Below are 27,691 nucleotides of genomic sequence, written 5' to 3'. Positions count from 1 at the left end.
AAACCACCAGCTAGCTAGATTTCCTGTTGCCAAGACTGCTGACTTTCTGATGTTGGCGGCGATCCTAGCTATTGTAGGTAGTATTGCCTGGTAATTAGTCACACAGGGAGTCATGCACCCATCTCGAGGTAGAGGAGCACCACAGTGGCAGGTTCACCAGAGTGCATCTGAAGCAGCAACTCTATAGAAGCACAGTGTGGAATATATCAGGGAGGGAGAGTGTGAACCTGGTGGTGTTGGAGAACAAACACCAGAAAGTTGAAGCATAATCCGTAGTTTCTTTTCTTGGCTTGAAGAAGATACACAAGATCAATTCAAAGCAGCGCTGTGCAGAACTGGTATTACATTGAAAGTAGAGGACAAAAATAACACCCCATGCCAGCAGCTTTCTGGTTTGTAATGTGAAAGATGTCCTGAATGTCAGAGCAGCATGATTTCATCTATGGTTCAATGATGTATAGCAAAACAGATTACAATGATGTCTATTTTATTATTCCAGATGTTCATTGTCTTTACCAAGGGCTTGTGATCTGCAGAGTTCAGACATGTGATAAGATACTTGCCCAGCTAAAGAAAAGTGAACGCCAGGTGGAGAGCCTAGGGGTGAAAGGTGGGGCAAAAGTAGGGAAGGATTTATTAATTCTGGTGCCATGGCTAGGTTGGATTGGCTGACAGAATTTTGGGAGTCTTAGCGATAGCTGAGTCCCGAGCATGGGATACCACAATTTAGGCTTTTGGAATACTCCTGTAAGCTGAACTGGAACAGACAGGGTGCCATAATGCCAGAGTGCTTTGAACATTGTATTCTTCTTTCCTCAGGTATTGCCAGGGAACAGACGAGGAGGACAAGGCTACAGGCCACAAGGCCAAAAGTCCAATGACCCGATGAACCAAGGGCGACATGACAGTGTGGGCCGTTACAGAAATAGCTCATGGTATTCATCTGGTTCCAGGTATCAGAGCGCTCCAACCCAGGCATCAGGAAACATTAGTGAGCGGGGCCAGGCCCACTCTGCAGGGACCAATGGAACTGGAGCCAGCATGGAGCCCAGCCCACCCAAGCCCTCATTCAAAAAGGGGCTCCCCCAGCGCAAACCTAGGACCTCTCAGCTTGGGGCTGTGAACTCTTGAGGGCAGTTCCAGTTGGCCTCCCTCCTCTATCCCACACAATTCAACTTGGTAACTGGACTTCTTAGGAAACTTATAGTTAGATGTAATAACAAAAAGAAGTTTACGCATATCACTTTTTATGCCATTCTAAATATTTTTGGTTTCTTCTCTCCTCATTTTCTCTTTTACTGTTTTTGGAGGGAAAGGTGTTTATTCCCTTGACCTTTCCCAATGTTATGGATTGATTCTGATGGGTCATTTCCACCAGGAATCACGGGCAACTGATGCCAGGTTTCCCGAGGGTCATCAGTGCCGTTCTGGGTGCACCTTTCAGTTGCCGGAAGAGGCCTTCCTCAGCCCCTCCCTCTGTACAGGCTCTCAGGGGGAGGTGGGTCAGGGCTGGGCCAGCTGCCTTGCCAGCCAAAGCAGAAGCCACACATCCCAGTCGGTGCCCTCTACACGACAGTGTAACCAGGAAGCGCAGCGAGGGGCTTGTGTACTGTACTGAATTAGCCCGAGAAGGGAAAATTCAGTTGGTGAAAAGGAAAGAACACTAGAAACTGAGAATCTGCCTCTGCTCCCAGAATGTGCTTGAGATTGACACTCAGATCAGGGTTTCAGTCTCCTGCTTGGCACCGTAGCTTCACCTGCAGTCTCTTCAGAATGCCCACAGCCTCGTTTCCTGTCACCTTAGACTGCAGACCAGTCTAGGGAAGTCTACGGGAAAGTAGCATTTAATTAAAGGAAAAAAAAAAAAGTATTTCTTTGTTTCAATGTTTGAAGATTTTTGTTGTTATTGTTTCCCCTTGTTCCTGAATCCTATTCTGATCCTCAACCACATTTATAGCAATATAATTAGTGTTGATCTAAGGTGTTACCCATCAAAAAATGGCCACGGCCTTTATAGTTGAATAAATAAAAACAACTGTGTAAATGTTCCCATCTCTGTTTCACAGCAGCAAATGCCTCCGTTTCATTATCTGGTTTTCTTTGGGCCTCGTGGGGTAGAGGTATCTTGGGCAGCTTGTTTGGGGGGTTAAATTAAGGTGGCTGCTTCCTGAGTCATTTGTCCACCGCTTAGCTTTGGAACCAGATGAAAATGTGAAGGCCAGCATGAGCAAATGCAGCTGTTGTTGCGGGACAGGATTCATAGTATAGGGAACAGTGACTTTCCAAGGGAGGCATGCCAGTTTTGAAAAACCACCGTTGCCAATGGCTCTCCTGGGCTACCCTCTCTCCTCTGCTGCCTGCCCCTTGACAGGAGTAGTGAATGTAACGGTATAATTGAGCTACTGCATGTTAGCAGGTGGCACTGGGGCCAGACCCCTCCACCCCACACCGCCCCCAGCATCCATGACTGAGTAACAGCTGAGCTTTTTCCTTCTCCAGCATTTGTCCTCTGGAGTCTGAAGTCCAGGCTGTAAGCGGCAGTGGTGCAGAACTTCGCTGCCTCAGGGCTTCCCTTGGCTCTTCAGCTGCAGCTGAGCTAGCTGCTGCCCGGGTTCAGGTTGGGTGAACAGATTGAGAGAGAGAAAGAGAGAGAGAGGAGAGAGAGTGTGTGTGTGTATGTGTGTCTCGGTTAAAAAAAAAAAAAAAAGTAGTCAAGGAATACTGGGAAGCCATTTTCTAAAGGGCTGATCACCTTATTTTGGGGAATTTGTCCAGCAACACCCATCAGCCCACTGAGTGTCAGTGAAAAGCCCTGCCTTTCTGATTAATTGCTTCCCTGTAGTTTATAGAAAAATCCAGAGATTGAAGTAACCTTGAAGGATTGTAAGGTCTATCCCTGTAACCAGGTGAGATTGTATTTAACCTCCTAGGTGGACGGGAGGCCACATGTTTATCAAAACCACCTTGAAGAGAGGTGCCTGGCTGGCTCAGTCTGTGGAGTGTGTGACTCTTGATCTCAGGGTCATGAGTTCCAGCCCCACAGTGGGGGGGAAGATTAGTTAAGGGGAAAAAAAAAAAAAACCCACCTTGATGTTGAAATTAAAATCTCATTATAGAGAAATATTTGAGGATTTTTTGTATGATCATAAAATGTCATACCAAAATTACACCTTATTTTTACATTTTGGTTTTAATTACAAATTAACATTTTTTTTCTAAAGATTTTATTTATTCATTCATGAGTCATAGAGAGAGAAAGAGGCAGAGACACAGGCAGAGGGAGAAACAGGCTCCATGCAGGGAGCCCAATGTGGGACCCCATCCCGGGTCTCCCAAGACCAGGCCCTGGGCCAAAGGCGGCGCTAAACAGCTGAGCCACCTGGGCTGCCCCAAAATTATCATTTAAAATAGCAAATAATAAAAAATAAATTAATTAATTAATTAAAATAAAATAAAATAAAATAGCAAATGCAGAAATGTAAAAGAAAAAAGTTAAAGTGAGGCGCCTGGTGGCTCAGTTATGAAGCATCTGCCTTCCACTCAGGTCATGATCTCAGGGTCCTGGAATCAAATCCCACGTGGGGCTCCCTGCTCAGCAGAGTCTGCTGCTCCCTCCCTCTGTGTGTTCTTGCATTTTCCCTCTAGCTCTCACTCTCTCTCAAATAAAATCTTTAAAAAGTGGGCACCTGGTTGGCTCAGTGGTTGAGCGTCTCCCTTTGGCCCAGGGCGTGATCCCAGGGTCCTGTGATCTAGTCCCACATCAGGCTCCCCACAGGGATCTGCTTCTCCCTCTGCCTATGTCTCTGCCTCTGTGTGTGTGTGTGTCTCTCATAAATACATAAATAAAATCTTTTTTTTTAATCTTTAAAAAAAAGTTAAAGTTTTCTACCCTCCCATTCTATTCCTCAGAGTAATTACTTAGTAATTTGGCATTTATCCTTATAGATCTTTTTCAGAGCATATACGTGCACATACCCATGGATACATAGGCTTTTAATTTTTTTTTTTTTTATAAAACAAGGATACAAGGGATCCCTGGGTGGCGCAGCGGTTTGGCGCCTGCCTTTGGCCCAGGGCGTGATCCTGGAGACCCGGGATCGAATCCCGCGTCACGCTCCTGGTGCATGGAGCCTTTTTCTCCCTCTGCCTATGTCTCTGCCTCTCTCTCTCTGTGTGACTATCATAAATAAATAAAAATAAAAATAAAAAAACAAGGATACAATATGCATTTGATAATTCTCTTTAAAAACAATATATCTAAGCCATAATTCCTTTAGGATTTTGTGTTGTAGATGTTCTCCTAAATTTGTCAGTTGGACTTTTTTCAGTGAAGAGAAGTTAGACTTAAGTTTGAACCGTACAGCCCATTTCTTTTTTTTTTTTTTTTTTTTAATTTTTTTGTACAGCCCATTTCTTGCTCCCTGTAATAGCTCTGAGCTTCCCAAGAGAAGGGGGCTCCGCCTGCTGTGTGTTCCGAGACGACCTGCCTAATGGTCATTTTCCTTCCTTTCTGCTTTGCTTAGGGATCAGTGTCTTGCCCTTTCCCAGCCTAGGGATAGGACCGAAACTTCAGGTGGTTTAGTTCTGTCAGTTATATGCCACTTGAGAGAGAAAATTTAAATTAGCCTGGCTTCATTACAAACACCAAATACTTCCTAAGCCCCTTAATGATGGCAATTTAAAAATTCACTTTTTAAAAAAAGTTTTTTTTTTTTAAGGTACAAAAGGATACACGATGGGAAATAAAAAATCCTCCCCTACCTTGTCCCACTCCTCAGAAGAAATCACTGATAAATTTCTTATATATCTTTCCACAAATTTTTTAAATCCAAACACGCAAATATATATTTTTCTCTTTTACATAAATGGGAATCCTACTATGCCTACTCCTCTATAACTTGCTTTTTTCACTTCTTTTATAGCTAGTATTTGAGAAAAATCAATATAGATAAATGGTAAACAATAACAACAACTAAACAGTTTAAAAGAATATGTGGAGGGATCCCTGGGTGGCGCAGCGGTTTGGCGCCTGTCTTTGGCCCAGGGCACGATCCTGGAGACCCGGGATCGAATCCCACATCGGGCTCCCGGTGCATGGAGCCTGCTTCTCCCTCTGCCTGTGTGTGTCTCTGCCTCTCTCTCTCTCACTGTGTGCCTATCATAAATAAATTAAAAAAAAAAATTATTAAAAAAAAAAAAAAAAAAAAAGAATATGTGGAGAAAAATAAGCCTCCACCCCACTATGGACTATTTGTCCCTTCCCCAGAGGCAGCCACTAAGTTTCTCGTATACCCCTCCGGAGATTTTCTATACTAGCACGCATACATCATAAGAATGTCCACAACTTCTGGGTACCTGGGTAGCTAAGTTGGTAGGGCCTACTCCAACTCTTGGTTTCTGTTCAGGTCATGATCTCATGGGTCCTGGGATCAGACTGTGTCAGCCTCCTCGCTCAGTGGGGAGTCTGCTTGGAGATTCTCTCCCTCTGTGCCTCCTCCCCTCAACCCCCCTCAAATAAATAAATCTTAAAAAAAAAAAAAGTATACAACTTAGATCTCTTTCCATGTCAGTATTCATAAATATACTTTGTTCCTGCATGATATCCCATTGTACAAACTTATAATTAGTTTAACCCATCCCTAATGATGATTTTGGTTTTTTGTTATTACAAGTATTGCTGAAATGTACATCTTATAATACAAATACAATTTTTTACTTGTGAGGGTATGTCTTCAGGGTAGATTCCTAGGATGGAATTGCTGGGCCATATAGTTATTCAAAGAGTCCTCTTAAAGATGCATGGATTTACACTCTCACCAACGTTTGGCAGTGCTTTGTACAGTTGCTAACCTAGAAGCTGAGGAGAGGTAAAGATAAGTAAACCGCAGCTCTTCAAGGGGCGGCTAAACTAGTTGGGGGAATGCCTGGGTGGCTTAGCGGTTGAGCATCTGCCTTGGGCTCAGGGAGTGATCCCAGGATCCTGGATCAAGTCCCACATAGGGCTCCCTGCAGGAAGCCTGCTTCTCCCTCTGCCCGTGTCTTTCTCTCATGAATAAATAAATAAAATCTTCTAAAAAAATTAATAAACTAGTTGGGAGCTGACACATGCAATAAAGCAACAAGAACTAGTAGTGTTGCATGAAGGAGCCCGCCTGTCTGGTGTGAGCACAGTGGAGGAAGCACTACACTTAGGGCTGGGTCCTCTGCTTACAGTACGACTATACCAAGGAACGGTCAGGCCTTCATTCCATGGCTTATGTGTAGGGTGACCTCATGTTGCAGAATCCCAAACCAGAGTACAGTCATGTGAGTATGAATGTATGTATAGGGAAAAGCAGGATAAACTATTTTAGGTTGGGAGTGACCTGGAGAAGCCAGCCAGCGTGTATGATTAGGTCTGTGAACTAACCTATACTTGTGGAGATCAGTGGAGGATTTGTCTGGCCCGATTTATAGGGTTCATCCCACCTTGTCCGACGTGATGGGGGTTATATCCATAAGGCAGCACACGTGGAAGAAAAAGCTGTTCAAATCAGTACATATTTGGAGGTCACCAACCAAGAAGCTGTTTTGTCGCTGTTCTGGCCAGTTCCTAGTGCCAGCCCCAACATAACTTCAGTCAGGCTGGACTTGTGCTTGCATTAGCCACCTGAGCACATTCTTCCCCTCAAACATCGAGGCACCGACTGCGTGCTGGGCACTATGCTGAGTTCCGAGGCAAAGATAAATGGTTCCAGCTCTGTCCTCAGCCACTTTCTTTAAAGAAGGCGTGCATGGTGGCTACGAGTGTGGGAGAGTGGAAAGGCTCCAGACTTTTGAGACAATACTTGATTTTTTTTTTAAGATTTTATTTATTCATGAGAGAGAGAGAGAGGCAGAGACACAGGCAGAGGGAGAAGCAGGCTCCATGCTGAGAGCCCAAGGTGGGACTCGATCCTCGGTCTCCAGGATCACGCCCTGGGCCGAAGGCGGCGCTAAACCGCTGAGCACACCCCCACCCCGGGCTGCCCAATACTTGAATATTAATTCTGACTTCACAACTTGCTAGCTACAGACCGAGGAACCTTGGGCAGATAACATCTTTGAGCCTCTCCCTGAACTATAACGGGGACACAGTGGCAGCTACGTCAGGGAGGGGTGAGAACAGGTGGCTAGCCGGGGGCTGCGATCGCATCAGATCGCATCAGAACGCTGCGCCCTGCCCTACGCTAGCCAGTGCCAAGTGGAACACTCACTCACCAGAGCGCCTTGCCTTTTCCTTCTGACCTGTTAAAGCGTACGAAAGACGAAAGACGTCTATCTCCAGCCACGCGGACCTATTAACAAAAACAGAACAAAACAAAGACGGTTGCCTATTCCTTCTGTAGCTTTCCTCCTGCGTGCATACCCGCCCCCGGGGGTGAGCTCTGTAACCCTCTCGGCCTGCCAGGGAAGCACAGCCTCCCCAGGTTTCTGAGCTGGGGGATGGGGGGCCAGAGACTGCCTGCGGAGCTGACCTGGGTGGGTCCAGCACAGCAGCATGCAGGAGTGGGGCCGGAGCTGGGGCTCCCAGGGGCAGCCAGGGAACCTTATTTCCATCCAGGTGCTGAGGCAGCTTTGCTTCCTACTTTGCTCCTCACCAAGGGGGAGACGCTCTCCGCTACCCGAGGATCTTTCTGGGTGAGGAAACTCACCCACCATCACTACCACCAGCACAACTGTTCTCCAGCCCGCCGCCCCTTCACTGCCGTCAAAACAGCAGGAACAAATACCACCCACTCTGATTCCTCAGGGAGAAGTCAGGTCTCCTTTTTATGTCTCTCTTCAACTTAACCCAGTTAGGCTTTCTCTATAACTTGATTTCAAACAAATCCGTTTTTCTGGTATTGCTAGAACACGCAGATTGAGATGGAGATTTCCCAGACCGCTCCCTTGCCTGCCACGGGGGCAGGACTGCAGTAGGCCTCCCCTTCCCCCTCCCCCACCCCCTCACCCCAGCCCACCCCACCTGGGGCCTGTGGGGCCTGCAGTCAACTGCAGCAGCGTCGTCCCACCACCACCACCACCACCACCACTGAGTCTCGGGCGGGTTGCTGTGCCCCGTGGGCACGCACTACAGGTCACAGTCTGAACGCTCATCAAAATGACCATACTGTCCCCTTTGAATAGGCTGTTCACCCAAGGACAGGACAAAGCACCCCAGCAAGGCGGCGCGGTAACAATCTGTCAACCTAGTCAAATCTTGATTCAGATCTGGTTCCTCCGCTTACTAGCCCGTGGTACACAGCAGCTTCCGTATCTGTAAATAAAACCATGGATCTTCCAGGATTCTCCTGTTTGAAAATTTATTATGGTTTACTCACACGAGCTAGGATCCTCCACTAACAGAAAAGGAATGACCCAGAATGAGACAGCCAAGGAGTGGCCAAGTACTGGAGGCCTCAACATTTTCCAAAATGTTCGTTTGTTTTGCTGGAGACGGGGCACCTTCGGTGAGGCTTCCTCCTGAGCCCAATTCCATGTTCCCAGCACCCAGGGCCAGGGCCCCAGAGCACCAACCCCAACCACCTGCTAAGCTCATCCCAAGCCTTTGAGGAGCGATCATTTCACAAATGAAGGAACTGATGATGCTCTCGGAGATTAACAGCGCAAGTCCCTGTCCCTGCCAAGGTCACTGGAGGCAGAGCCAGAATTCAAATCCAGGCCAGCCTGACTTGAAAACCCGAGGATTTCCCACCGCTCAACTCAGCTAGGCGGAGCCTGGCCACCGTGGCTGAGCGAGCCGGGCTGGAAGCAAAGCTGGGGACCTCCAGAAAGGAGGGAGAGCGGGAGGAGGGGAGGCGAGGGGAGGGGCCCGGGCTCCGTTCCTCGACAGCCACCTGCTCTCACCCCCTGCACACAGTGACTGACTCCGCCTGCGCTTTGGGGGGCGGGGTGCTTTTTCCATCTTTTGTGTCGAGCGCTTTTTCCCCTGCTTTGCTCTTCCCTTCTCCCCTGGTTCCTTTTGTAGATAATACTCCCACAGGCCTCCCACGGCAGCTCCAAAATGCAGCCTCCCAAGTCTCTTCTTTTTGATAATGGCTTTGAGCTGTCTCTGAACAGGGCTCCCCCTCAACCTTCCCTTCCCTGTGACTCCCAACCGAGGCCCAAGGAGTCAAGAGTTGGGGGAATGGGAGAGGAAAGAGGCTTATGGTGCTCCCTGACCTCCCAGTCCCCCCCCTTCAGTTCTCAGCTCCTCCCCAGCCCCATCTCACCGCCTCCTAGATGTGGGGCCCTGCCCCTCCAGAGTGTCTATGTGTAGGGGGAGGGGTGGAAGGAGGAGGCCTGGGGGGGCCCTATAGGCCAAGCAAGTCTGCCCCGAGGGACCAGGTGAAGTGGAAGGGGGAGGAGAGCTGGGGCCGTCCAACCGCCTGAACACCTGCCTCTGGGCCCAAAGGGCACTTAAATCAGATCGGACTGAAGGCCTCAGGCAGTGTTCACACCCCTACGCCATACTCATTCCCACAAATTCTTTGAAGGGGGAAGGGGTTTCAAGACCAAAACATTAGTTTCATTCTGCTATAAGAAAAGTGATCATAACATTTGATAAAAGTATATTTTTTAAAATATTTTTTAATTCATTAAAGACACAGAGAGAGAGATACAGAGACACAGGTAGAGGGAGAAGCAGGCTCCACGCAGGGAGCCCGACGTGGGACTCGATCCCAGGACCCCAGGATCACAGCTTGGGCTGAAGACGGGCGCTAAATCACTGAGCCACCCAGGCGTCCCTAAAAGTATATTTTGTGGTACATTTGGGACCAGGGCACCAAAGTAGTGACACAGGCATGGTGCCTGGAGCTGCTGGAGGAGGCAGTGCATCTTAGATCTTTAACCTCTCTGCCTCAATCTTCCCATCTGTAAATTGGCAGTTATAAGGCACTACTTCATAAAGTTATGGTGAACAGTAATCCAAGTAGAGCAGGTAGTACGGTGCTTGGCACAAAGTTAATGCTCAGTAAATGTGAACTATGTATAAATCTTTGCATCACCCCACATTCCCTTTACCCCCTGCTCTCCCTGACCCCAGGTGTCTGCTTTGGGTTTGTCTTAATACCCAAACCATCGTCTTTAAAACCAAAATCAGCCTAGGTTGATAAGCTGGAAGCCTGAAACTCTGAACACTTGGCGCTTAAATGGGTGACTGGAGGGCCACCCGGATCTGGTGCGCAGCCCTGGGTAACCAGTCCTGGGGAGTGGCCACACAGCCAGCCGGAGGTTCCTTCTGGGTCCCCGGCGGGAGATGGCCATGCTGGAGTGAGGCCGACTCTGGACCTGGGGGTGGACCAGCAGGGCTGGGACTCTGGTTCTGCCCATGCCCAGGCTGGGACCTCGGTTCCCTTGAGCAAGTCTCTCTCCTTCTCCCAATTCTCCCTCTGCCTCTGTTTCTTCATTTGTGAGTGGAGTGTGAGTAGGATCCACCTTGCTCATTTCCCGGGGCCCGATGCAATTCAAAATCAGACAAACATTTACCTGATGCAAATGTCACGCTCTTCTAAGTCCTTTACTCCTGTGATCTTCCCAACCCCCTCTGAGGTAGTCATTATTTCTTATCATTCCCATTTCTAGACAAAGAAGAAAATGGGGTCCCAGAAAGCAAATCACACAAACAGCAAATGGCAGGGCTCTTGTCAGACCAAGTTGGGCGCTTTCCACCACTGCCTTTGTCTGGTCTGCCAGCGGGCTGACTTCTAAGCTGCACCCTCTCCTAGTAGAATGTTCGAACATCAGGGAGGGCTGACTGTGGGGGTGGGTGCGGGGAGGGGATCTGCAGGCTCCTTGGGGTCAGTCTTCCCGGGAGCAGAGTTCCAGGATTCGGAGGACTTGGGGAGGAGGACCCTTCTTCCCTTTTCTCCCCAAGCACCAGCTCATTTAAATACAGGTGCCTGGGGCTTGGCCCGGGTCGCCGGGGAGGGGCGGGCGGGGCCGGCGACAGTCCTTGCTTTCCGACGCGGGTGGCAGTGGATGTGTCTCCTCGGGGGGCGGGGGTGCTGGGCCTCCCGCTTCCCTCCGGGAACAAATTGCTGTTTTGGCCTCGGCGGCTCCTCTGGGCGCGGGCGGCAGCCGCGCTCGCAGGCAAATCGTGGGAGGGAGGAGGAGCGGCGCTGGCAGCGCGAGGCCGGGGACCGCCTGCCGCCGGGCCCTGCCCCCACCCCGCACCCCGCACCCCTCACCCGAGGGGGCCCCTGCGGAGCCCAGTTCCCTGCGACCCGAGGGGGTGGCTGCGCGCGGAGGCCGGGCCCTGCCACTCGCCGCTCGCACGAGCCTGGAAGTTCTCCCGGAGTCTGACCTCCTGCCCCGTCCGCTGCACTTGCAGCCTGACCCTCCGGAGCAGCCAGAGAGGCAAACGGCGGCAGCTCGTGGAAACGCAGGGCAACCTGGGGTCGGGACTACCAGGGCTACCCCGTCCCTCCCAGCCTTTGCACACACACACGCACACGCACACCCCACGGGCGCTCGCGGAGAGCGTCTCCACCTCACTTCAGGACTACCCCCCCCCCCCCCCCGGCTTCCTGACAGCTCGTGCCTGCAGCTGCACCTCCCAGGGAGGAGGGTCAGGTCGGGGTGGGAAGGGCCTGAGCCCCAGCAGCGGTGTTGAGACCCCCCCCGCTCCCCTGTCCCGGTACAGTTGGGGTCCCCCGTAGGGGCCGCGACCTCCGCTTCCCGCCGGCCTCCCCCGCCTCCGTCCGGTTGCCCAGCCCCCTTTCCCACTACATTTGTCTTCGGGGGGAGCGTCTTCTAGAACCCCCCCCCCCCCCCCCCGCGCACAGCCCGCCGGAGCTCTCCTGCGTCCCTCCGGGGGAGGACAGTCTGCGCACCCCCGTCCCCGTGCTGCAGAGAAGGACGCCTCGCCCCGGCGCTGAGTCAGCCCGGGCGGGACCAGGCGCTCGCCGGTCTCCTCCGAGGGGCGGGCGGGGCGGCTCGGGGCGGCCGCCGGGGCGGGGGGCGGAGAGGGGCACCGGCGCCTCCCCTGCCCCCACCGAGGCCCCGAGGGGAGGGGATCCCTGGGCGGGAGGCCTGTCCCTTTAAGGAGGCGGCCCTGCCTGGGTGTGCCCGTCTCCATGGTTACCCCGGTGCAGGCGGCGGGCGCCGGAGGGAGGGCGGGGGGAGGGCGGGCGGCCGCCGCGTCTCCCCGACAGACGGAGGGAGCTGCGGGAGCCCGGCGCCGCGCGGAGCCCGAGCGGGAGGTGCGGGGAGCGCGGCGGGCGGCGGGCGGCGAGCGGGGCCGGGGCTCGTGGGCGGCCGCGCGCCATGCTCGGGGCCCCGACGGCGGGGACGCCCCCTCGCGCGCCGGCTGCCGGCCCGGCCTGCGAACCCGGGCGGGGCTCGGGCGTCCGACGGCCGCGCTAGGGGGCGCGGGGCCCGGCGGGGGGCGGCCGAGCAGGGCGCCCTCCCCCGGCGCGGAGCCCCCGCGCCCCGGAGGGATGGGGCGGGAGGCCGCGGGCGCCTAAGATGCCGGCCATGCGGGGACTCCTGGCGCCGCAGAACACCTTCCTGGACACCATCGCCACGCGCTTCGACGGCACGCGTGAGTCCCACCGCCGCCCCGAGCACCCCCTTGCCGGGCCCCGCTCCCGCGCGCCGGCCTCTGGCCCTTCGCGCCCCCTGCGCCCCTCCCTCCGCCGCGGCCCCGCTTTCGGGCGGCACCGCCGTCTCCTTCCAGGCGCCGCTTCTCCAAAGGGTCAGGGGCGGCCGTGCCCCGGGGGGCGAAAGGGCCAGAGCCTGCGGGTCGGGGCCCGGGGCCCGGAGGGCGAGGGGAGGGCGCGGCCCCCGACCGGGAGCCTAACTCACCGCATCCCGGTCCGGCGCCGGCCCGCAGGGGAGCGGCGGTGGGGGGGGGTGCAGAGGAGCGGCGCTCAGGGGCACCCGGACACCGGGGTCCAGACACCCTGAGGAGGGCGGTTTGCCCGGGAGCTAGAGTAGGCGGGCTCAGGGGCGCCGGTAGCCCAGGCTCACCTCCGCGCCGAGCCCCAGCCCCAGCCCCAGCCCCAGCCCACAGAGCCCCTGCAGACCCCCAAGGGCAGGCTGGGGTGCTCCCCCCAAGACTGGGGAAGTTTGGAGCAGGTGACCGAGCTCCTGGCTGCGGGCCGGCAGGGCTCCGAACACCCGGAAAGTGGTGAAAACCCCCTCCCGCCTCCGCCTCCCTCACACTCACCCCCAGTGGGGCTTCCCAGCTCTCCGCCTGTGGCCCTCCATGGTCTTGCCGTTCCTGATGGGGGGTGGGAGCCCATCACTGAGCAACCCCCCCCCACGCACACACACACGCACGCACACGCACGCACACGCACACACACTGGCTTCTCCATCTGCTTTGCCCTGTGCTTGGCTCCTGCAGCCTGCTGATTCAGTGCCCCCCACTCCCCAATACATTCCTGGCTCCAGGCAGCGCTGTTCAGCTACCATTCTTACACCCCCATTCTCCATCACACTCACTCACTATTCCTGAGCCAGGTCAGGCAGCCGGGTTCGAACAGGGAGTGCAGAATGGATGGTGGCCTGGACCGAGGGGCCAGACAGCCAACCTGGGCACCTAGCTGGGGAGTGCACCAGGCAGAGGGAGGAGAAGGGCTGGTCGTGCACAGTCCTCCCTTGGGCATCGCCACCCCTGCCCCCTCCCCCAGGCTGCTCTGGACACCGTCCAGAGGGCACAGTTCCCACACGGGGCCGCACTCACCAACCTCAGGACTCACGTGTGTTGATTCCTGAATGCACACATACACACGCTGCTAGGAGGGGGCTCTCGCGGGGCTGGTACACAGGTGACACACTGATTCCTGTTTATAAATAGCGCCTGCCCTGACCTCCAGGCTGGAACGCACACGCACACGCACATGCACGGGGTTCTTGGGCTCTGCGACTCCCTCCCTTTGGTTGCAGGCATTTAGAAAAGGAGGGGTGGTAGACCGAGTGCCCCTTCCCCGCAGGCCGCCTCTGAGAGGTGCTCTCTTGCAGACAGTAACTTCGTGCTGGGCAACGCCCAGGTGGCGGGGCTCTTCCCCGTGGTCTACTGCTCTGATGGCTTCTGCGACCTCACGGGTTTCTCCCGGGCCGAGGTCATGCAGCGGGGCTGCGCCTGCTCCTTCCTCTATGGGCCAGACACCAGTGAGCTTGTCCGCCAACAGATCCGCAAGGCCCTGGATGAGCACAAGGAGTTCAAGGCTGAGCTGATCCTGTACCGGAAGAGCGGTGAGGGGCCACCTGGCCAGACCGGCTCACTTCTGAGGTCTCACCCAGCCTGGCACCCACTCCATCTGCTGCCCCTGTCTCTGCCCCGCCCCCCCATTTCCTTCTCCACCCCAGCCACTGCCCCTGGCTTCTCTCTCCCATCCTTACCTCAGCCTCAGCCTCTCCCCAATTTCCGATCTTGGGTTTCTCACCCAAGCAGAAAAGTGTCTTCACCTCAGCAGGACAGATCCGTGAACACACGCGTCTGATGGTCCTCTCTGCCCTCCTTTGCCCTCCCCTGCCCTGTTCCATCAAGCCCTGTCCTAGATGGAGCCAGGCTGCTGCCCCCCTCCCAGTAAAGCCCTGATCCCGCTTGTGTCTTGGCCAGGGGTGGCACGGGACCTCTGTCACCTTGGGCAAGGTGGAGAATAGGAGCTGGGCTGAGTCTGTCTTTGTGCCCAGGGCTCCCGTTCTGGTGTCTCCTGGATGTGATACCCATAAAGAATGAGAAAGGGGAGGTGGCCCTCTTCCTGGTCTCTCACAAGGACATCACTGACACCAAGAACCGAGGGGGCCCTGACAACTGGAAGGAGAGAGGTGGGTGCCTTGGGGCTGTTGATTTAGCTGCTGTGGCTGGCCTGTTGGGTACCGCAGGCCTGGGTGGGGCCTTGGCACCCAGTCTGAGCTTGGGGGTCCCCCCGCCCCCTTGCATCCATTGACTCCTGCTTTGCTGGGTGAGAGGCTTATGCTGCTCTCATTTCCATTTGCCCAGGTATGGGAAGCTTGTTTCCAAATAGACTAGTTGAGACAGAGTTGGAGTTCTAAAGTCATCTTTACTAAGAAACTGAAAGCAGCCGAATTCCACTAGTGCTGTGGAGTACCATTTCCTGCCCTTAGTGGGGCTGAGCGCAGATCCACCTGGTTCCTTTCCCTCCCACAGACCTGACTTGCAGCCCTGGCCAAAGCCTGCTTGTAGTCCCTGCGGCCTTCCCCCTCCTGCATCCTCCCAGGGCTGGCGGAAGCTTTTGGCCAGCCCAGAAAGCTGTTATCAGAAGCTGGCTTTGCCACTGGGGGTGCTGGGGGTACGCTCCATTCCCCGCTCCCCACCCCCAGCCCTGGGAACCACTCTCCACTCCCTGCTCAGGCCTTTCCCTGGGAAGATCCTTTGCTGCCTCTGCCTTGATCCAGACCTCCTGCCCCTGGAAGCGCACTTGGAGGAGTGTCTAGAAGCACCCCCAGGACTGCCCATTGCTGGGGCTGGCAAGTGCCTCTAGAAATGAGGGTCCTGGAGCCCCAACTCTAAACAGACCAACTGGTCAATGAGTCAGGGCAGCCCATGGGCCAGCAACTGGTGTCCTTCACCCAAGATCCTGACTAGGGTATGTGGGCACTCCCCCCCCCCTCATCATCCTCACGGGCCCCTCTTTTGCAGGGGGTGGCCGGCGCCGATATGGCCGGGGAGGATCCAAAGGCTTCAATGCCAACCGGCGGCGGAGCCGGGCTGTGCTCTACCACCTGTCCGGGCACCTGCAGAAGCAGCCCAAGGGCAAGCACAAGCTCAATAAGGTGGATTGCGCACAAGGGTGTGTGTTTGGGGGGCAGGGTAGGGGCAAAGCTGAGGAGATGGAGGGGGAGAACTAAGCCCACCCTAGAGGGTGTCCAGGGGACCACCCACATCCTACCAGCACTGTGGGGGTCATGACTGAGGGAGGGAAGCTCAGATGCCTCATCCATCAGTCTTGGCCCTGGTGTCAGACGAGCCTTGGATCACTGTCGGCCTCTCCCCCAAGCAGGGGGGCCACCTCAGCTAAGTCAGGGCCCCTCCTTGTCCTTAGTCTTCAGCTCTATAACGTGGGGACTCTAGGGCCTATGGCAGAGGTTGCTTGGAGTCTGCAGGGAGAGGAAGGAGGTGGATGCCTGTCCCAGACCCTGTCCAAACTCAGCCTCTGCCACTTTCCTGTCCTCCCTGGCCGGACCCGCCCTGCCCTGCCTCACTCAGGGGGTGTTTGGGGAGAAGCCAAACTTGCCTGAGTACAAAGTAGCCGCCATCCGAAAGTCACCTTTCATCCTGCTGCACTGTGGGGCACTGAGGGCCACTTGGGACGGCTTCATCCTGCTCGCCACCCTCTACGTGGCCGTCACCGTGCCCTACAGTGTGTGTGTGAGCACGGCCCGGGAGCCCAGCGCAGCCCGCAGTGCCCCCAGCATCTGCGACCTGGCCGTGGAGGTCCTCTTCATTCTTGGTACGTGTGCCCTGGGCCCCCCACCCCACCCTGTGCCAGGCCCCCCTCGGGCGATAGTCCACATGGCTTCCTGTGCCTCCGACAGTGTCCCCCATGCCCTTCCCCCATCTGTGACCCCGTGGGCTTTGAAATCAAACCTACGTTCCAAACGTGGCTCTACTGCTAATGGGTCCCATGACCCTGAGCCGATTGTAGCCTCTCCCAGCCTCAGTTTCTCCCTCCATCAAATAGGCAAGACAACGCCCACCCCTTAGAGTTCTATGGTAGGGGGAAGATGGTAGGAGGCCCAGGACACTGTCAGACGCTGAGCAGGTGCCCAGTGAAGCGGCTCCTCCTCGCCCCCATGCTGAGTCCCACCCGGCCTTCCTGCAGACATCGTGCTGAATTTCCGCACCACGTTCGTGTCCAAGTCGGGGCAGGTGGTGTTTGCCCCCAAGTCCATTTGCCTCCACTACGTCACCACCTGGTTCCTGCTGGATGTCATTGCGGCGCTGCCCTTTGACCTGCTACATGCCTTCAAGGTCAATGTGGTCAGTGTGGCTGGGCTGGGTGGGCTTCCGGGCAGAGTGGGTGCGGCCGGCCCTGGGGTGACCTCCCCGTCTCCCCCACCTCAGTACTTTGGGGCCCACCTGCTGAAGACGGTGCGGCTGCTGCGGCTGCTCCGCCTGCTCCCGCGGCTGGACCGCTACTCGCAGTACAGCGCCGTGGTGCTCACCCTGCTCATGGCCGTGTTCGCCTTGCTCGCCCACTGGGTGGCCTGTGTCTGGTTCTACATCGGCCAGCGGGAGATTGAGAGCAGTGCCTCCGAGCTGCCCGAGATCGGTACTGGACGCTCCGGGGGGCTGGGGCGCGTGCGCGTGCGCAAATGTGCCGGAGGAGTGCTGCTCCTGGGGTGTGGGTGTGTCAGGGCAACGTGAGTCCACGTGCGTGTGTGTGGCTGATGCAAGGAGTCGGGTGTGTGTGCAGGTCTGCCTCTGCGTGTGTATCTGGGGCATCCAGGCAACTGGGCGTGTGTTAGTGAGGAGAATGCAGGGGCTGGTGTGTGTGTGCGTGCGCGTGTGCCCGCATGAGTGTGACAGAGCTACCACCTTGAGGCAGACCGTTCTTTAGCGGGCAGGCGTAGTGGTGAGGGCGGGCGGGCTGCCCAGCGGCGTCCTGTCCGCCCACCGAGGCCTCCTCACGGGTTCGGGCCCGCCCAGCTGGGAGCACCTCCATGCCTGCTGCTCGGCCCCCACCCACCCTCTCGGACTCCCTCCCGTGCCCACACCTTGCCCTCTGAGGCGCGTCCCTCCCAGCGGCTTCTCCGCTCCCCAGGCCTAAACCAGCCTTTCTCCGCGCCCGCAGGTCTTCACCTCTACTCCCGCTCCACTCTCCTCCCACCCACATCTTAACTCCTGCCAGGAAGGCTCCCGCCCCCACCTCTCCACCCAGAATGGCAGCTGGCAGGTCACAGGGGAACTTTGGGGGCCAAACCCTCATCTCCTCGATGTCCTGTGGCTCCTGAGCTCGCTCACCACGCTCCACTGAACCTCTCGACTTCTCTGTCCTGAGCAAGGCCACCCTTGCCGGCCTCCTCGCCCCGGCCCTGCTCTTCCCCTCCCCTTGTCCCCTGTGGTCGCACTGGTGCCACTGTGCCCATCTCAGCTGCCGTCTTTCCCCTAACTCCAAGCCTGTTCCAATTCTTCATACCCTGAGCCTCCCAAACCAAACACACCTTCTTCCTCCCAAGCCCTCCAGCCTTCTGGTGGCTTCCCCACCGGCCTGGAGTGCCTGTTCTCATCCGTGGGCAACAAGCCAGCTGCTCAGCTGGCCTCACAGAACCATCTGCTCCTTGGTGGGATCATCAGAGGTGCAGGTGGGCCTTAGAAATGTGCTCCGATCCGTTCCCAGGGCCGAGGAGGCTCCTGCAAATCGTCTCTCCCTCGCCAAGCCCATGGAGACTGGTGTGTGGCCCAGAGGCCCACTTGGGTATTCCCCAAAGCTCTAGTTGCTGAGCACATGGAACCAGAATGCTCCGGCAGTGTCAGCTCCTTGGCACCTGCCCTTCCCAGAGGGAGGCTGTGGTGGAGGCGGCTCTGGGGTCACATGGCCACCCAGCAAACAGTCAGTGGGCTGGGAGATAGTGGTGCTGTATGGCCCTGATCCCAAAATGGGCTGAGACACACCAAATCCCTGGGTCAGTTTGCTTCCAAACAGGACCCAGATGCTCCGAGTCATGCATCCAGGTGGCTCCTGTGGTTCTGACCACCTTACAGGGGCTGCTCGGCTGACAGAGTACCTTTGGCTCCCGGAGGGGCTCTGAGTCCCACCATGGAGAACATGGGCAAGTGGAGGCAGGCTGCTTTGCGGATACACATGTTCATTCTTGCACCCTTGAACCCTAAGCTTCTGAGAGGTTTCATTCTATTTGGGGCTGATACTAGCTCACATTAGGGGAGTTTCGAAGTCCGTCACATCATCACCTACTCCTTTCTCCAGAGAAACTACTCCCCAGCGAGGTCAGAGCCACACCTAGACCTGCCGGAGTCCAGCTCTGGAGGGATGTCTGGAGGGGGAGAGGCGCCCCCTCCTGGTCCAGCTCTGGCGGGAGGCGCCTTCCCCTGGCTTCCTTGCCTTGGTTCTGCTGCTCCTCTGGCCATAGTGTGGACGGAGTCCTGTCCCCTGATTCCCATGAGCCCAGTGGAGATGGGCTAGATTTTCAAACGTGCTAAATACCGAGGGTGATCACTCGGCATTTCTCAGTATGAAAGCCACAGGCCTCCAGAACAGCCTCCCCACACCACCAGCTCCAGGAGCTGCCCATGTCCCCGAGCTAAGACAGGCCAGGCCTTTCTGCTACCTTCCCGTCGTTCTCCAGCTTCTCACCCCTGGCTCCCCACTCTCCTTTCCTGGCAACTGAATAGCGGCTGAAGAGTTTTGCACACTCCATGCAGCCTCACAGGACACTCCGAGTTACAAGGGTGGGTCCTCACCTTGGCTCAGGCCTTAACACATCTTCCCAAATTCCTTGGCCGAGAGTTTGACGCCCCCGGTGTGAACCCCACATTCTAGCTAAGTGGAGCTATTGGCCTGCACTTGTCTCCATCCCTAGGGTTGGCCCAGTATGGCCTTTCCCTAGATCAGGACCAAGCTTCTCTCCGTTTCTTTTTTTTTTTTTTTTAATTTTTTTTTTTATTTATTTATGATAGTCATACAGAGAGAGAGAGAGAGAGAGGCAGAGACACAGGCAGAAGGAGAAGCAGGCTCCATGCTCCGGGAGCCTGACGTGGGATTCGATCCTGGATCTCCAGGATTGCGCCCTGGGCCAAAGGCAGGAGCCAAACCGCTGCGCCACCCAGGGATCCCCCTTTTTTTTTTTTTTTAATTTTTTTTAAATTTTTTTTTAAATTTTTTTTTATCTCCGTTTCTTTGAATCAAAACTCTACCCATCCTCTGAGATGAAGCAACAATGTCCCCTCTTCCAGGAAGCCCTCTAGCCCTAACCCACAGCACTTTGGTTTGAGCCCCATCAAATGGCACATACTTGTGGGATTGCTGAATGAATGGGTCCGGGGTGAGGAGGGGTGTGGAGATGGTGGGAGCAGTGCGTGTAAGGTGTTCGGGAGAGTGTGGAGCAGGGGGCTGGGTGGTCCAGGTGGGAGGGGCAGTGCCCGCAGAGGGGAGTTCCACTGCAGCCTGGGATCCTGAGCCCCCTCTGCACTTGGCCTCTGTGCCTCCGCTCTAGACCGGCCCTCCCTCTCTTGCTCCCCCTGACTCCCAGCTCTGCCGGGACCCCTGGGACCCCTGTGGACCCCAGGATCCCCCATCGAACACCCGAGAGTTCCCACAACCTTCCAGCTAGGCCCAGAGTGACTCTGAGTAGCCACGGCTCCCGCGAGAGCCCAGTACATAGCCCCACTTCCTGCCAAGGCCAGGCCAGAGGATGTGGGATTGACGGCGAGGCTGGCACACTCCCCACTTGGGCCCGTGTCCGCATGTGTGCTCCGGAGCCTCTGCATGTGCACAGGTGCCTGCCTGTCTGTGGCCTTTGAGTGTGCTCACACGTGTGCTTGTGTTCGCCTCTCCCACCTGCGTGTCCGAGTGCAAGCACCTGTGTGCCCTTGTCTCTCTCCCAAGTGCGCGCAGGCTTTTTCCGTGTGAGTGGCTGTGGCTGTGCACCTGTGAATGTGCTCACACGTGTGTGTCCTCAACCTCTCAGCTGTGCGGAGCACGTCTGTGGCCCTGATGGTGCGTATGCTCGCGTCCACGTTGGCGTGCTTGAGAACTCGTACGTGGGGTCGGGGGGTTTGTGTGGTTGTGGGGAGGAGTGGGGGTGAAGGGCTTTCTGGAGCAGGTGAGAGCAAGGGCGAGAGGAGTGTGGGTGCGCAGGGTAGGGGAGCTGGGCCCCAGCTGGGCCCGGGGTTCGTGCCGGCCACGGGGCAGGGGGCGCGATGCCCGCGGCTCGGCTCCGGGCCCCACACACCCCAGCTGGAGAGGTGACAGCTCGCTGGCGCTGGTCTCCAGGGCTGGGGGCCCGGGGGGTGGCTCCGCCTGGGCGCCCCCGCCCTGCTCAGGCGCGCCCCCTCCGCAGGCTGGCTGCAGGAGCTGGCCCGCCGCCTGGAGACCCCCTACTACCTGGTGGGCCGGGGCCCCGCGGGCAACAGCTCGGGCCAGAAGGACAACTGCAGCGGCGCGGCCGGGGAGGCCAACGGGACGGGCCTGGAGCTCCTGGGCGGCCCGTCGCTGCGCAGCGCCTACATCACGTCCCTCTACTTCGCGCTCAGCAGCCTCACCAGCGTGGGCTTCGGCAACGTGTCCGCCAACACGGACACCGAGAAGATCTTCTCCATCTGCACCATGCTCATCGGCGGTGAGGCCGCGCCCCGCGCCCCCGGCCCGAGGCCCTCCCGAGGGGCTCCTCTGCTTTGGGGGGACCAAGGACAGGACGAGGGCCAGGGGAGCCACCGGGCCGTAGGACTCGAGGCCACGCGGCGGGCGGGCCAGACGCGCCCTGCGTGGTGTCAGGCCGGCCCGGAGGTGACCCCCTCTCGCCACCCTCCCCAGCCCTGATGCACGCGGTGGTGTTTGGGAACGTGACGGCCATCATCCAGCGCATGTACGCCCGCCGCTTTCTGTACCACAGCCGCACCCGTGACCTGCGCGACTACATCCGCATCCACCGCATCCCCAAGCCCCTCAAGCAGCGCATGCTCGAGTACTTCCAGGCCACCTGGGCCGTGAACAACGGCATCGACACCGCCGAGGTGCGCGGCCTCGCGGGAGGGCGCAGAGGGTGGCCTCGGCCGCCCGGGGGACGGCAGTGCGGGGCGGGGGGCGGCCAGGGCCTGCGGGGAGGAAAGGCCGAGGCTCGGGGACGGCGGAGGGGGGGCGGCCGCCCCTCGCTGACCTGCCCCGCGCGGCCTGGGCACCCCACGGCCCCCTGGCGCCCGGGGCGCAGCCACTGAGCTCCCCCGCGCGCCCGCAGCTGCTGCAGAGCCTCCCCGACGAGCTGCGCGCAGACATCGCCATGCACCTGCACAAGGAGGTCCTGCAGCTGCCTCTGTTCGAGGCGGCGAGCCGCGGCTGCCTGCGGGCGCTCTCCCTGGCCCTGCGGCCCGCCTTCTGCACCCCCGGCGAGTACCTCATCCACCAGGGGGACGCTCTCCAGGCCCTCTACTTCGTCTGCTCCGGCTCCATGGAGGTGCTCAAGGGCGGCACTGTCCTTGCCATCCTAGGTTTGTGAGGGCGGGAGAGGGGGCAGCGCCCGGTGGGCGGCGGGTGGAGCCAGGGCCCCATCAGCAGAAACCCGGAGAGAGGCCCCGGGCAAGGCCTCCTGGGGGGGGGAACAGCCAGGGTGGACTCGGGAGCCCTGGGGAGCCCTGGGCAGAGCTCAGAGCAGCCCCAGTGACCACCAGGTGGGAACTCAGGGAGGGGGAACTATCCTCAGGTGTTCAAGCCTCCCGGAGTGAGTGCAGGACCACCATGGAGGGGGGGCAGCACTTTCTGGAAAATCAGATGCAGAGGATGGCAGTGCTGGAGAGTGCACTCAGGCAGGGCTGCCAGGGGGCGGTGAGGCCTATGCTTGTGGGGCACCTCCGCCCGCTCCGGAGTGAGGGCCGTTGTGCCTTCCTGGCTGATTGGTGAGGCCTATGCTTGTGGGGCACCTCCGCCCGCTCCGGGGTGAGGGCCGTTGTGCCTTCCTGGCTGATCGCAGAGCAGGCCCGGGGCCCCAGTGGGTGACGGCAGGGCTCAGACTCTGCCTATATACTTCCCTTCTTGGCAAAAGAAGGAGGTGGAGATGGGTCAAGTCCCTGGTCAAGGAAGAAGAGCTTGCAGTTATGGAATGGACGTCCCAACAGTGCTGGTCCCAAGAGTGTCACAGCAGGGCTGGCCCTTAGGTCATACAAAGCTCACAAAACCCATGGCAGAGGTATTGGTGTTGTGCCTGTTTCGCATGGAAGGAATGGAAGGTTTGGAGAGGTTCATGAATTGGTAGGAGGGGTTGGAACCTAGTCCACCAACCCTAAACCTCGGGCCTCATTCACGGTGCCCTCTGGTGCTTTGCTCCACGGAGAGCCAGCTGTGTCCGAAGCAAGGGCATGACTTCAGGGTGGCGGGACACAGACACGGGGCTTTGGGAAACGGCTGCGGGGCTCCACAGCTGGGGGAGGCTGTCAGCACTGACCCCCTCGGGTGGGAACTCTTCTGCTTGGGTAACGGAGGGCCCCGCCCGGGGGATGGAAGGGAGGTGAATCCTCGAGGGCTTGTAGACTCACTGTGGAGCCGGCTGACACCTGAAGGGGCTGAGGCTCTCATCAAGCTGGAGAATTTTTTTTTTTTCAAAGATCTTATCCATTTATTCATGAGACACACACAGAGGCAGAGACCCAGGCAGAGGGAGAAGCAGGCTCCCTGCAGGGAGCCCAATGTGGGACTCCATCCCGGGTCTCCAGGGTCACACCCGGGGCTGAAGGTGGCGCTAAACCACTGAGCCATCCGGGCTGCCCAAGCTGGAGAATTAAGACCAGATGCCCAGCAGCTTCTGTGCGTCCCTCCCCTCTCCCTTGAGGAGGGTGATCACCCAACAGAGAAAAGAAGTACCGTCAAGGGGGTCTTGGAGGTAGGGGAGGCCGGAGGCTGTCACACATTGCTCTTCTGGGAGTTTGGCTTCTGGACTAAGATGCGTTTTATGCCCGGACTCTGAGCAAACGGAATTACGGCCGCTCATGTATGGCTGGCGGCCCTTGAGAAAGGAGGGAGAACTGGAGAGATCCGGAAGGGCAAACAGACTTTGACAATCGCAGACTGGTCAAGACTGTCGAGCAGATTATTAAACAGATGGTTTTCAGCTCAGAGCCGAGGAAGCGGTGCGGCTGGGAGCTGGCATTGGTCCTGCAAGAACATCTCACTAATGCCAGGCGCCAGGTTGCAGAGTAATCATGTTCACGATGAAGACGGAGCCTCAAGAACGTCCACCGCCTGCACCCCAGGCCTTTGCCTCACTGCGTGTCCCCAGCACCAGAACGTTGCCCCCTTTGATCCATCCTGTCCCTGCCCATACGTTCCCGATGGACTGTTGCCGCTGTTGCCTTGACGGCTCTTCTGGATGCCCTGAGTGCCTGGTGGCCCCCGGGCTGGTTTTCTGCTTCGCCTTCACCCCGCGCCCAGCTGCCTCCCTCGCTGAACACCGGGGGCTTCCCGCCTACTGAGCCGCGGAGGCGAGGCCTGCATGTGGGTTCTGGCCCGACCTCCCTGTGTGGGCAGCAGCTAAGCGGGCACCGCCGGCCGTGGGGGGAGGCGGCAGGAGAGACGCGGGCCGGTGTCGGTGCCAGGAAGACCTGAGGGGGTGGAGAGCTGAGCTGGAAGCGCCCCCCCCCCCCCCCCCCGGACGGCAGTCTCTGGTTGGAGACCGGTGGCATGGAGCTCTGTCACCGGTCTTGGCCTGTTGCGCGATTGTCTCACCTTTTGGGTGATGACACACACGAGGAGAGCTCATTCATCGGATGAGCACATGGAGATCCAAACACCTCTAAGAAGGAACCAGAAGGATGGGCCTCAAACCAAGAAATATGATCTAACAGCGACGCCTTCTACACTCAAGTTTGAGCAAAAGTCCATGAACGTTGAGAGGAGGCTGCTAAGCTCAGGCCTGCTGGCAGCGGGAGGCAGCCCACGCTGGGGGTGGCACTGATCCGTCTCTTGCCTTGAGGGTTGACGAAAGGCCGTCCAGTCTTGTGCACCCTGGCGTGGGCTGCGCGGACTTGGGAGGGCAGCGCGTGCTCTGCCCCACTGCCGAGAGCCTGCCACCCCGGGTGGGAACCATCTGCCGGGGACTCTGAGCCGGAGGGCGGAGGAGGAGAGGAACTTCGATTGGTCGCCTCTGTGTCAGGCACTTCACCTGCACCGACTCATTTAATCCTGACTGGAGACACCCCAGTCCATCCACATTTTCTTCCTACAGTTTCACATCTCGGAGGTTGGGATGCAGGTTCTGATGCCATTTTACAATGCTGTCAGCCAGGTGGCGGTCTCAGCTGGGTGGTGGGAAAACCCTCCATGGACACCTTCTGGTAAGATCCAGAGAGCGCCACCACTCAGTTCAGTACTAGACCTGTCCTAGAAGCCTCAGGGCTCAGGGAGGTGAAGTAATGCGGCCGCCTGACATCCCTGTGCCTCGCGGAGCACTAACCTGCTGGATCCTGGATGAGTCCCACCTGAATCACCTGCGCGGGTTGAAAAACATCGGATTGTGGGGTCTCCTGTAGATATAATGATTCCGTGGGTAGAGATGGGGCCTGGAATCTGATTGGTTTAACTTTCATAAGGGGTTTGGATCTACAGGCAACCTTAGAACCCTGAGAATTGGGGACTCGTTTGTCTCGAGCTAAAATGTAAATGCGTCCAGCGCAGTGGCTTTGATCCGGGGTGTGCTTCACTGCAGGCCTGAGGAGCCAGAGGCAGGCAGCAGGGGTCGGCCAGGGCCTGGGCCCCTCTGCTCCTCTCTGTGCGGCCCAAGCCCCCCCACGCCCCCCGCTGAGCTCGCAGGGGGTGCTGAGGGGCAGGGCTCGCTGACCTCTGCTGACCTCTGCTTCCGCTTCCCAGGGAAGGGAGATCTGATTGGCTGCGAGCTGCCCCGGCGGGAGCAGGTGGTCAAGGCCAATGCCGATGTAAAGGGGCTGACCTACTGCGTCCTACAATGTCTACAGCTGGCTGGGCTGCACGAGAGCCTTGCATTGTACCCCGAGTTTGCCCCACGCTTCAGCCGGGGCCTCCGAGGGGAGCTCAGCTACAACCTGGGCGCCGGTGGAGGCCCCGCAGAGGTGAGGGCACTGGGAACGTGTGCACAGGGGGCTGGGGTTCGGGAGGCACTGCGTGGGCCCCCACACTTCGTGGGGGCACGTGTCCGTCCTGCCCCTGCGCAGCCACCCGTGCTCCACCGGCCCTCCCGGCCCTGCTCCTCCAGGCCGCCTCTCGAGAGCCCTGGGGCCTCCCTGGTTTCTTCCCCACGAGTGAGGACTGCTCTGAGGGGCTTTGACTTTTCCTGGCTCATCTTCCTAACCCCAAAGCAGCTTTTAGCAGGCGTTCTCTGCGGAGCTCGGCTAGCCTGAGGGACCGAGCCCAGGGGTGGGGTACCCACGCTCGGCTCGAATTCTGACAGGCAGCAACCTCCTTCAGGGCTTGGTGGCTGTGCAGTGGCAGCAGAAAAATAGCCCCCCCTCCAGCCTCTTCCTCCGAGGGGGGAGATACTGGGCATCCAGGGAGCTCCTCCTGGGGAGACGGGGGCGGGGTGGGGCAGGGAGTGGGGCACAGGAGGGACTACCCATGCCGCCCCTCTGGCCCCACCGTCCCCAGGCGGACACCAGCTCCCTGAGTGGCGACAACACCCTTATGTCCACGCTGGAGGAGAAAGAGACGGACGGGGAGCAGGGCCCCACGGCCTCCCCCGCCCCGGCTGACGAGCCTTCCAGCCCCCTGCTGTCCCCTGGCTGCACCTCCTCCTCCTCAGCTGCCAAGCTGCTGTCCCCACGCCGGACGGCACCCCGGCCCAGGCTGAGGGGCCGAGGACGGCCGGGCAGGGCGGGGGCTTCGCAGGCTGGGGCCGGCCCCTCTGTTCACCCTCGGAGCTTAGAGGGGCTGCAGCTGCCCTCCGTGCCATGGAACGTCCCCCCGGATCTGAGCCCCAGGTAAGCAGGCCCTGGGCCTCGGTACACCGTGGCAGAGATGGTGGTGATGGGGCTGGGGCCCATCCCTGCCTCCTCCGGGAAGCCTTCTTGGACTCCACCTTCCTGCGGCCCACAGCCCCCCACCTGGTGCCTGGCCCTTCCCTGCTCAGAATTCTGCTGCGTCCTGTTGGATCCTTAGCAGAACCGCAAGCCCCTAGGGAAAGGGACCAAGCGTTCCCCGGGCCCGGAGCTCCAGGCTGCGGGGGCTGCTGTGTGTGGGCACCGGGCCCGGCAGCGGCCACCCGCGGACTGATCTGCTGCCCTGGCACCTGTGTCCTCAGGGTAGTAGACGGCATCGAGGACGGCTGTGGCTCCGACCAGCCCAAGTTCTCCTTCCGCGTGGGGCAGTCTGGCCCGGAGTGCAGCAGCAGCCCCTCCCCTGGACCAGGTAGGGGGGCCTGGGGACAGGCTGGCAGGGCACGTGCCCCCTTGCCCTCCTCAACCTACAGGTCGGGCAGTACAGTTTAGTGGTGAAGCCCAGTGCACTGGTGCTAGGCGGGCCGGGGCTCAGCTCCACGCACTGGGCTCCGCGGCAGCGCGACCTTGCACCCGCCCCGGCTTCAGGCTTCGGGCCTGTAATGCAGGGGCTGCGTGTGTTAAATAGGATAAAGGCTCCAAGACTCTGGGGAGGACAGGGGCTGTGGGGGAAGCAGGGTTGCAAGTGGGCCCCAGCCAGGCCAGGCCGTGCAGCCCACGCAGCCCCTGGAGCCGCCCACGCAGCCCCTGGAGCCGACAGGGTAAGGGGCTCCCGGGAGTGGTCACGTGTCTGGGGGGCGGGCAGGAGCAGCTCCCCGAGGGGAAGGTGAGGGCTGCATCCCTGGGTCCCCGGGCCCGGTGAGCAGAATGCCGCTGGGGCAAGGCTGGAGCGGCTGTGGCGGGCAGCAGGGTCGGAGGCCCGGACCCCGCGCCATCTCCTCTGCCAGTGCCGCCTGTAACCCCATCCCACTGTTCGCAGAGAATGGCCTGCTCGCCGTCCCCCTCGGGCCTGGTGAGGCAAGGAACGTGGACACGCTGGACAAGCTGCGGCAGGCGGTGGGTGAGGGGCAGGGTGGGGCGGGGGCG

The 27,691-nt window shown here is 58.3% G+C and overlaps 2 protein-coding genes and 1 long non-coding RNA gene across 5 annotated transcripts in view; 2 read left to right on the top strand and 1 right to left on the bottom strand.

The window, feature by feature from the left end:
• SPATS2 (spermatogenesis associated serine rich 2) overlaps window positions 1–2,052 on the top strand; it is a 67,172-nt gene extending 65,120 nt beyond the window's left edge. The window contains exon 12 of the mRNA XM_077870164.1: window positions 820–2,052. Coding sequence (XP_077726290.1) covers window positions 820–1,131 — 312 coding nt within the window. The 3' untranslated portion in view covers window positions 1,132–2,052. The remainder of the gene's footprint in view (window positions 1–819) is intronic.
• Window positions 1,317–13,578, bottom strand: LOC144296869 (uncharacterized). Its single transcript, XR_013363808.1, has 3 exons — window positions 13,175–13,578; window positions 7,240–7,316; window positions 1,317–2,600 (listed from the first exon to the last, which is right to left on the bottom strand). It is a non-coding gene; the product is annotated as an uncharacterized LOC144296869 (long non-coding RNA).
• KCNH3 (potassium voltage-gated channel subfamily H member 3) overlaps window positions 12,366–27,691 on the top strand; it is a 16,351-nt gene continuing 1,025 nt past the window's right edge. Inside the window, exons 1-15 of one of the 3 annotated variants that reach the window (XM_077870161.1) lie at window positions 12,366–12,547; window positions 13,972–14,205; window positions 14,647–14,781; window positions 15,617–15,750; window positions 16,184–16,427; window positions 16,800–16,957; window positions 17,042–17,249; window positions 20,544–20,654; window positions 20,998–21,276; window positions 21,471–21,670; window positions 21,892–22,141; window positions 25,509–25,726; window positions 26,259–26,590; window positions 26,911–27,017; window positions 27,585–27,661. In XM_077870161.1, coding sequence (XP_077726287.1) covers window positions 12,472–12,547; window positions 13,972–14,205; window positions 14,647–14,781; window positions 15,617–15,750; window positions 16,184–16,427; window positions 16,800–16,957; window positions 17,042–17,249; window positions 20,544–20,654; window positions 20,998–21,276; window positions 21,471–21,670; window positions 21,892–22,141; window positions 25,509–25,726; window positions 26,259–26,590; window positions 26,911–27,017; window positions 27,585–27,661 — 2,763 coding nt within the window. In that variant the 5' untranslated portion in view covers window positions 12,366–12,471. The remainder of the gene's footprint in view (window positions 12,548–13,971; window positions 14,206–14,646; window positions 14,782–15,616; window positions 15,751–16,183; window positions 16,428–16,799; window positions 16,958–17,041; window positions 17,250–20,543; window positions 20,655–20,997; window positions 21,277–21,470; window positions 21,671–21,891; window positions 22,142–25,508; window positions 25,727–26,258; window positions 26,591–26,910; window positions 27,018–27,584; window positions 27,662–27,691) is intronic. The other 2 variants (XM_077870163.1, XM_077870162.1) reach the window with 2 other exon arrangements.

This window comes from Canis aureus, chromosome 25 (genome assembly GCF_053574225.1).
Source record: "Canis aureus isolate CA01 chromosome 25, VMU_Caureus_v.1.0, whole genome shotgun sequence".
In the NCBI taxonomy this organism is placed as follows: Eukaryota; Metazoa; Chordata; class Mammalia; order Carnivora; family Canidae; genus Canis; species Canis aureus.
The sequence above is the reverse complement of the archived record's forward strand: the minus strand, read 5'-3'. Positions and strand labels throughout refer to the sequence as shown.